The sequence below is a fragment of the Vespula pensylvanica genome, chromosome 18 (genome assembly GCF_014466175.1).
Source record: "Vespula pensylvanica isolate Volc-1 chromosome 18, ASM1446617v1, whole genome shotgun sequence".
Taxonomy (NCBI): Eukaryota; Metazoa; Arthropoda; class Insecta; order Hymenoptera; family Vespidae; genus Vespula; species Vespula pensylvanica.
In genome coordinates this window covers 1,601,383-1,610,687 of record NC_057702.1, presented here as the reverse complement: position 1 = coordinate 1,610,687, position 9,305 = coordinate 1,601,383, and the positions used below count along the sequence as shown (strand labels likewise).

The 9,305-nt window shown below is 33.3% G+C and overlaps 1 protein-coding gene across 1 annotated transcript; it reads left to right on the top strand.

Annotated features, from left to right (window-relative positions):
- The first annotated feature begins 1,753 nt into the window (after window positions 1-1,753).
- LOC122635455 (mitogen-activated protein kinase kinase kinase 4) lies at window positions 1,754-9,251 on the top strand. Its single transcript, XM_043825687.1, has 18 exons — window positions 1,754-2,004; window positions 3,072-3,206; window positions 3,759-4,038; window positions 4,125-4,316; window positions 4,388-4,578; window positions 4,659-5,060; window positions 5,120-5,365; window positions 5,434-5,655; window positions 5,729-6,145; window positions 6,224-6,334; window positions 6,407-6,566; window positions 6,644-7,094; window positions 7,176-7,526; window positions 7,596-7,783; window positions 7,875-8,043; window positions 8,113-8,235; window positions 8,300-8,451; window positions 8,522-9,251. The coding sequence occupies exons 1-18, from the start codon at window positions 1,922-1,924 to the stop codon at window positions 8,699-8,701; spliced, it is 4,053 nt and encodes a 1,350-aa protein (XP_043681622.1). The 5' UTR covers window positions 1,754-1,921; the 3' UTR covers window positions 8,702-9,251.
- Window positions 9,252-9,305: the final 54 nt, after the last annotated feature.

The following is a 9,305-nucleotide window of genomic DNA, read 5'->3' as shown; positions in this document are numbered from 1 at the left end:
AGGGAGGGAGAGGATTGTGAGATAATTATTAGAATGATTACAGAGTTTGTACTTTGGTAATGATTTATTATTACACGTTATTGTAATATGCAAAAGAAAGATTAACACTACAGGAGGAACAATAATATAGATATTTTTTGATTATATTTAATATTAAAATTTATAAATTAGTAACATTATGTTATTATTAATATTTACAATTTCGTAGCGTTATTATTATTATTATTATTATTATTAGTAATTATTATTATTAGATGTAGTAATATTATTATTATTAATTATTATTATTATTATTATTCAAGGAATAGTATCGAATGAAAGTTAGAACAGAGAGCATTTTATAGTCGTCTATTTGTACTCATAAGTATAGTGATTATACGTGCATATATATATAAAAAAAAGATAGTTAAGCATGACGCACGATAATGTCACTTTGTAAGATTTGAAAAATAGACGAATACAGTTTTTATAAATAATTCGTCTCGATACTCTACCAACTATAATAATATTTGGATACTTAGATTTCATATTGAGACATTCCAGAGAATAATTGTTGGTGCAGTGTCCAATCTACGTTAGGTCTTTGGTCATTTTCTAATCTAATCTAATCTGCTAAAATTGTGAACTTTTTGTGCTATTTGGAAGAATATTTTATACAATATATTTGAATCTTATACCTGAGAATATACATAATGGTTAGGACACAAAAATGTACTTAATCATTTATATACATTTGTATTTGAAAATTTCATATATAGGTAGAGATGATTTTTAACTGTTGTGTCTTTTTCTATACTTCTTTTTTTTTTTTTTTCTTTATCTTTTTCTTTTTCTTCTTATCAACGACATACGTATATGATTAAATATAAACGCGTAAAGTATTCTGACGTAGATACGTGAACGAACGTAATTCAGAGAAGTTTTTTAAAAGGTAATGAAGAACTGTGTTAACATAGTTACTTTTTTGCGCATCAATTCTTAGGTCTCAGACAAAGTCTCTTCGTTCGTCGCACGATCTGTAAATATGTAAATCAAAGTCATTAAGTTTTTCTATTTCTGGCTCCGTGATAGAAAGAACTATTGTATTCGTTACCTTTTCATCAAATGCACCGATGGACTGCCTATAATTGTGCTGTGTTATGTCTACATTCATAAATAATTATCTGGTTGTGTCTACCGCGTTGTAATATCCTCGGTGCTATAACATTTTTTAAGAATATGAAAGATGGAACTTTTATAAAAAAAGAAAAAACAAAGATGTCTGGATAAATTTTCAACATTGCCTTCGTCGTGTTAGTCCAAATTTTCATTTTCCTTTTTTGGAGACTTTTTCTGTATCTCTCTTCCACACCCTTCTCGCGCAGTTATTTTATTCAACAATTCAATCAAACGTATGCATTAGGAGATGTACGCGTGAGGTACAGATGCGAATACAACTCTTTTATTTTATTAATAAAAAAACGTATAAAAAAAAAGATAACATTTATTTGTTGGTACGAGGATATAAGAAAATTACTTGTATTTAGCTAAGGAAACTAGAAATTGTTCGAATAAAACAAGTCGTATCGTACTTTTTCGCTTGCGTTGTTGTCTTTAGTTTTTTTATTTATTTCTTTATTCGGAAGGTGGAGACTCCGTTAAAAACGTATTCGATCTGTTGTACCGACGTGTGTTATCAGTGAGGTATGATAAATTTTTAGATCGACCGTCGATATTGTAGATTAGTGTTGGGAACTTTCTCGCGCCATCTATTAGATCAATCGGAATTATCGAAAGTTTTTCTTCGACTCTTCTTCGATCGATCGAGCAATAAAAAAAGAAAAGATGTGCGCATGTATAAAATACCTGCGCCTAAAAGACGTCTAGGTAGACGTCGACCCCGTCGTGTTAGTTGGTTGTCAACGCTGTTTTCTATCGAACAATGTTTTTTAATTCAACGAGAGAAAAAAATGTCGAGGAATTGTTCAGTTCCGATTATTCCGATGACGAAGGCAACGACGTCAGGTGGGTGAAAAATTTTTCATCTATGTTAGATATCAAACACGTGCCAGTTTTACGTAATTTCTTGTTAGTCTGGTATTAGTGAAAGAAAAGAAGCAACCGGCATGACTATTCCCATTGCTTTCACAGACATTATGACGATCTTCACTTTTTTATTTATGATTGAAGAAATTTCTGCAAGCGATGTTTCTTTTGCCGATGATTTAAGTATTTAATCTTATTGCGAGTGTCTTTATTCGAGGATATAGCGTAGATACATCGACGTGCATCGAAGATACGAGTGACACGAATTATTTGAAATTTCGTTGCATGTACCGTTCTTTTTTAGCTGTCCAAAAATAGACATTCGGACGCCGCATCGTTCACGTGTTCCCGCGTAATTCAAACGTCGTGGACTGTTTAAATCAAATATTTCGAATAATTTTTTTTTTGTGAATCTATTTGTCGCGTCATACATTTTTTGTGGTTTTATCGATTATGAAAGGTATAAAATTGAGATAATTTTCAGAGAAACATTTTTATTTTATAGTTCCATACAAAATCGTTCCATGAAATATTTTCCATGGAAAACTATATTCTCATTATCAGTTACGCAATATTCCTGTATTGTTCCTGTATTAATAAGCTGTCGTGAAAATGCGAGGGCTTGTGTAATCCGATTCCCATTTGCACAACGCTTCAAAGCGCAGGACTTGGCTTTATATGTACACACACACACACACACACACACACATATATATATACAGACGATTAATCAGTTATCTAACGGTCGGTTACGATAAGGACATTAAGATTAACTTATTGTGATTATTTCTGCGCGTTTATTTTCCATCATATCTCTATTATTATAATTATAATTATAATCATAATCATAATTATTATTATCATTATTATCATTATTATTCATTTTCATTTCCATTTTCGTTTCGACGATTGTCATCGAAATGGTCGAATAGTATTTTTTTGGCGCCAATAAAAAGGCGGGATATTCAAATTGAAAATTTCCATTTTATGTTCTTTCGTACGTTTTTATGACGAGACATTCCTTTCAATCCATGATAATTTTACAGAAAAAAAGATTTGTACAGTCCAACAACCGAATACGAAGAATCGATACAGGCTATGTGTGATATTTATGGACAAACTCCACCCAGAACACGTCTCAGTCGTAAGAAAAGACACATGAAACAAAAACTGGCAGAAGGGTATGCCCTTAATTAGTTTAATTAAACCTTATTTTCTGAATTAATCTATTTCGCGCATTTCTTCCTTTTTGTCTCATTTTTTGTTTCTATCCTTGTCTTTTTCGCTATCCAGCGTATGAATGAAAAGAGAATGTTTTCTTTTTCTACATAAATTTTTTATCTGTCAAGCTTGCTATGACAAATATTGAAATAATTTCTATCCTTATGTACACATATGTAGAAATACGTTAGTAGTGCATACTTAAATCCGTCCGATGTTCTGATGATAACGATTTAAAAAAAATATCAAATCATATTTCTTATCAGAATGGTTCTCTTTGGTATTACTTTTTCTAGATTGAATTTACCTAAACATTCTTCGTTACATACATTGGAATATTTTCTGACTAGAACGACCAGAATCAAATAAGTGTTCTTTTATAAATTTTGATTCGTTCCTTTCTCTCTCTTTCTCTCTCCCCCTCTCTCTCCGTCTCTCTCGAATAAAAAATCGTTTTTATCAACCATACCACTGGGAAAGTTCCGGATTAACTAACTTTGTTTTATTTTTAGGGAGACAAAACTTGCGGAGAAGGAATATCGGCCAAAAGTTGGTATTAGAAGAAGAAATACTTTGGATACAATTATTTTCAATGTAATGTGTGACGAGGCAGATAAATGTCGTGAAAATGAAGCGAAGGAAGAAGTTGTGAAGGAAGGCAATAGAAAATCTAAAAGGAGTTTGAAACTTTTGCGTGGAAATGAAAGAGATTTGAAACTTGACGTTGAAGCAGCCCTTAATTATGCCGAAAAATCAGAACGTTTGATGCCATACACACCAAATAATATGAAAGTAATATTTCTTCTCTCTTTTGTTATATATTTGTTTCTTACAATATTTTTGTTGTTGTTAAAATCAATTTGTTGAAATATTTGTAGATCGAAACGAAAAATAGATTTCGTAGTTTGCGATCAAAACCGATCGACGTAGAGGAGAAAAAGCAGGAAACAAAAGCCATGCGTTTAACTGTTTTGTCGACCGAAAAAGAAATCGTATCGCAATCGCCAATGACACAGAGTTATTCAGAGCGACAGATTTTTCATGATACATTTTCCTTTCTTATTAAATTGGTATAAATTTTAGAAGATTATAAAATTGATTAGGATGTACTGATTAATATTACAATGTAATATTGTTTTAGGGAAGTACAGAACGTAATTGTCGTAGGCAAATGAGTCATGAAGAAACTCGATGGCAAAATGAGTTGAAAGATTTGATCTGGTTGGAGTTACAAGCGCATCATGCTGATCGTAGTCCAATGGCTCAAGACGAATATCTGTGCAAACAGCGGGAAGCAGTAGGCTCGTTACTTAAGGAAATAATAGAATATAGGTAAATGGAAGATATTAAAAAATATTAATGACTAATGAATGATGTAAAAATGATTGTGATTTAATAATGATTTGTTTCAGGTATAATCAAACTGTAAATCAAACAATTTCACCCTATTCAAATGATTGCAACGAACAGAGTGTAAATTCGGGCTCAGGATCAGGAGTAGAGCATACTTTGTGCTCGGGTTGTCTTTCTATGTATTGTCGAGCATGCGTACGCGCGCAGGGAGAGGCCTTGAGACAAGTAGAAGGATTGTTAGCTCGATTAGAGGCTGCAGAAGCTTTGTATCCATCATCGCAGGCATTCGCTGCTCATTATCCCTCATATAAGAGTCCAGAATTTACTGGAAGAGTCAAAGCTATGTGCCTGTGGTATAATATGACTAAACATCACAGATTAAAATTACAGATTTTAGGAAAATTATTGATGATGCTTCATACTAAGAAAAAGCAAGATGAAACGTCCGATTCTGGCATAAGGTACTTTATTCCTATTTTATAAAGCCTCGGACGAATTCTGATCGATATATCGTTTTTAGTTCTCGAGCTTCGGATATGACAGATGGCTCGGAACCTCGACGAGCCATGATTCGTTTTGAATTATCTCAACAAGATGAAGTTTCCAATCCATCTGACAGTAACAATAGTAATAATTCGTCTCTTGGTGGCATGTCCTTGGCACAGTCGTGGCCATCTACTCCAGAATCTTCGTTTTCATACATGGACGATGAAAGACTCGACCGTCTTGATTTTTATTTAGTAGAATTCGATCGTCTGGCTTACAGGTATGCGACATTATTGTAAATGTTTTATAGTTACGAGTCTTTATACAGACGAAGTATCTTGTATATAGAAAATACATAGAGGATGTACTCAAGACTAGAGGACTGAGGAAGAGTCTTAATTTCCTGGAAAGACTACACATTTCAGTACTTAGAAAAGCAAGACTCACTTTAGAGAAAAATGATAAGAACGATAATGACAATGTTACTGAGGAATATGATGGTGATAAAGAATTAAAGAGATACGGCGTATGGAGTGCAGAAGCCAAAGAATTAAATCTTCCATCTTATAGGTGAGAATAATTTGTTATAAATGTAATCACGTAATGAGAGAACAATGATCAAACGTGCAAACAATTTCTTTAGGGCTGCGTTTCTATTCTTGTCTCGTGTTCCATTAGACGTGGTACATGAATTTCTGAGAATGAGATTAGAACAAAAGCCAGAACAACCAAGTCCACTGTCAGTGCGTCAATTAATGCGCGAACTTCGAGAGGGACTTAGAATTGCCTGTATACATCGAGATAGATTTTCTGCTCATTCTTGCGCCGCCATAGCCAGTGATCCCTTCGCATGTAATACTCTTTTCGAGGCTGACGTGAAGGAATTCGACGAGAGCCTGAAAGCCGTCTTCGAAGTTTATTTAGATTATTTGCAACAATGGGTAGACATGGTCCAGCACGATAGCTTTCATAAAAATTTAATAATGGATGAATGGACCTTCGTTAAATCTATCGCTGGCAATATTATTGATGGATATAAAATAGCTGGAGTTAAATTTTGGTAAATAACGATGTACGAATTATATATGTACCAATGGATTCTGATTTGGTTTATGTTCCTTACTTTTTCTCCTCTTAGTGAAATTGCCAGGACAATGATTATACAAGTTAAAGAATTTCTCGTGGAACGACCTAAGGAGATCAAGGAATGCATGGATGACAGAGAAGAAGATGGTGAATGGTCAGGCAAGTAAGAGAAGATTCATTCGTTAAACTGTGAGCTGTTTTGTAAATGTTTGTTCCATTCTAATACATGGTTCAGATTTCATCTGATGTATGTGGGACGCGAATGGCAAGGAATGTTCGTGGAAGCTCGGGAAAAGGTTGTCAAGAGTGTTACCTTGGCTAAATGTTTAAAGCGTGACATAGAAAAATGGCCAGCGCTTAATAACGAGTTAGAAGAATCTTTGATAGCGTTGAAGGTAAGGAATACTACTATATGATGATGGAACGTCTCTTGTTTGATTATTTCTAGGGAAAATCATAATTATTTATTTAGGAAATAGTTATGGATCTGAGGCACCGTATAACGATAGTGATCGAACACTTTCAAAATGATCTTAATCAAGCAGAAGAACCCAAAACTGAATCCGATCGTACAGCAATGCGTTCTCGAATCAGGGAAATACTTCATCAGGCCTATAGAATGGGATTCGATTATCACAAAGAGATGTGCAACTTATTTTTGTCAGAAGAGAAAGCTGTGCTAGCGCGTGGCCTAGTATCCTTCGCCCTTCTTTGGATGGAATTTGTAAGAGTCAGATGTGAACGTGGAAGAGGCTTGAGACCTAGATGGGCAAATCAAGGCCTAGAATTTTTGATGATAGTTTGCGAGCCTCATTACACCAAACATTTAACTAACGAAGAATTTGAGGAATTAAAAACCTCGATGGATCGTTGTATTTCCCATGTCATTGGAACAGCGTCTGTATCACCTTCGGAGATAGATAGTAAATATTTTTTCTATCATCTTTCACCCCTTTCTTAATATTTCATATATTTTCTATTAAAACTACAACGTCGTTTTGTAGCTTTGAAAAGATTACCTCGATCAAGAGCATCTTCTCCATCTCATTCTCGTAGCAGAACAGCGAGTATAAGTACCTTACAGAAGACCCGAGATATTCTAAAATCGCCTGAACTTTTATCGAATACAAGAAAATCAGTTTCACCAAATTTAGTCGATGGTGGCCTTTCAGTAAACTCGAATATGTCTAGACAAGATAGAATAATCAAAGCTATAAGAAAAGTAGATCATAATATCGACGAGAGATTGAAAAATCATGAACTGATTGGTCAAGTAACGGACATGAAGGCTGTTGACAGAGTTCGTATAAAAGCTAGACGAGTGACGTTCACTTGGCAAAGAGGAATTAAAATAGGTAATGTTTCTAAACGTATATCCAGTGTGTCCCAGTAACATAATTTTTCTGATAATGTCTTATTATAAGGCCAAGGAAGATTTGGAAAAGTGTATACCATAGTAAATAATCAAACTGGTGAATTACTAGCGATGAAAGAGGTTCAATTGCAACCTGGTGATCACAGAGCGATTAGAAGAATAGCAGAAGAACTTCAGATCTTTGAAGGCATACAACATAATCATCTAGTCCGTTATTATGGCTTAGAAATCCATCGTGTAAGAAATCCTACATGAAATTACACACGTAACGTTGTATCTATCCAATAAGAAATTATTCAGGGATATATATTTATATTTTCTTTTTCAGGAAGAGATGTTAATATTTATGGAATTTTGTGCAGAAGGAACATTAGAAAGTTTAGTAGCAGGAAGTGGAAATGGTTTACCCGAATCTTTAATTAGAAAGTACACTCATCAACTTCTCTTAGCTGTAGTAGCTTTACATTCCCATGGTATTGTTCATCGTGATATTAAAAGTAGGTAGTATAGCGATTATAATGACATTCACCTTTCAAATATAATATAATAATTGGTTTATTTCATAGCTGCAAATATTTTTTTGACAAATGAGGGCAATTGTTTAAAACTTGGAGATTTTGGTAGCGCAGTGCAAATAAAAGCACACACTACAATGCCTGGAGAACTTCAAGGATTCGTTGGCACTCAAGGTTCATATATCACGTATATTCGAATAAAAAATATATTCTATTAATTATATGATTTATATTGTAGCTTATATGGCACCAGAAGTATTTATGAAGACTGAGAGCATTGGACATGGTAGAGCAGTTGATATATGGTCTGTTGGTTGTTGTATCGTTGAAATGGCCAGTGGACGGAGACCATGGTCGGAATATGATTCCAATTATCAAATTATGTTTAAGGTATTATAATTAACATGTTGTAAAATATCTGATCAAGTTGGATATAACATATTTTTATTTATACTTTTAGGTTGGCATGGGTGAAACTCCTGCGATACCGAAGACTCTATCTTTAGAGGGTATAGATTTAATCAAAAAATGTTTGCAACATGATCCAAAAAAAAGATATACCGCTAATACTCTTTTAACGCTTCCTTTCGCACAAACGTACGAGGACGTTAATGCTGATTTAAATGTTACACGTTTTTGATCCTAATTTTAAAGATATATATCTATATGTATATATACACATACATATATATCGATTGCCATTTATAGTTAAAAATGATGTAGTTTAAATATGTTGGAAAAAAAATGTTTTACATATATAGAAAGGAAGCAAGCTATCGTCCACTCGGATTATATTTTTTAATCGAAGGGTCCTTCCTTATCGACGTGATATACTATTATAAAAAATGATTTATTCGGAAATATTGATAATATATTTTTAACAATTCTAATAGAGATCTTAGAAGAAGATGATCTATATTTTATATAATCGAATGAGAATTTATTACATGTCTCAGGATAAAAACAAAATCGAACAAATACGAGTGTGATGATAGACAAGTTAGAATAATAGTTGGACTAATTATTGTCACATTCCATACATCATAGATGTGAATAAAGCTAAGATGAAATTTAATGTGAATAAGAAAAAAGAGGAGATTCTAAATGGATCAACTCTATTCACAAAAAGACCATACTTCTGTTATGTGCTGTTGTACGATTGTACTAGTATGGAATTTTAGAGATGCATACGAACACATATATATATATTTGTATACGTATATATGTATCATTTTCATAATGTA

Bases quoted from the DNA above. Each gene is read 5' to 3' on its own strand.
- LOC122635455 (XM_043825687.1), top strand. From the start codon at position 1,922: ATGTTTTTTAATTCAACGAGAGAAAAAAATGTCGAGGAATTGTTCAGT. The intron at 2,005-3,071 runs GTGGGTGAAAAA...ATAATTTTACAG, and splicing joins GACGAAGGCAACGACGTCAG to AAAAAAAGATTTGTACAGTC. The intron at 4,039-4,124 runs GTAATATTTCTT...AAATATTTGTAG, and splicing joins ACACACCAAATAATATGAAA to ATCGAAACGAAAAATAGATT.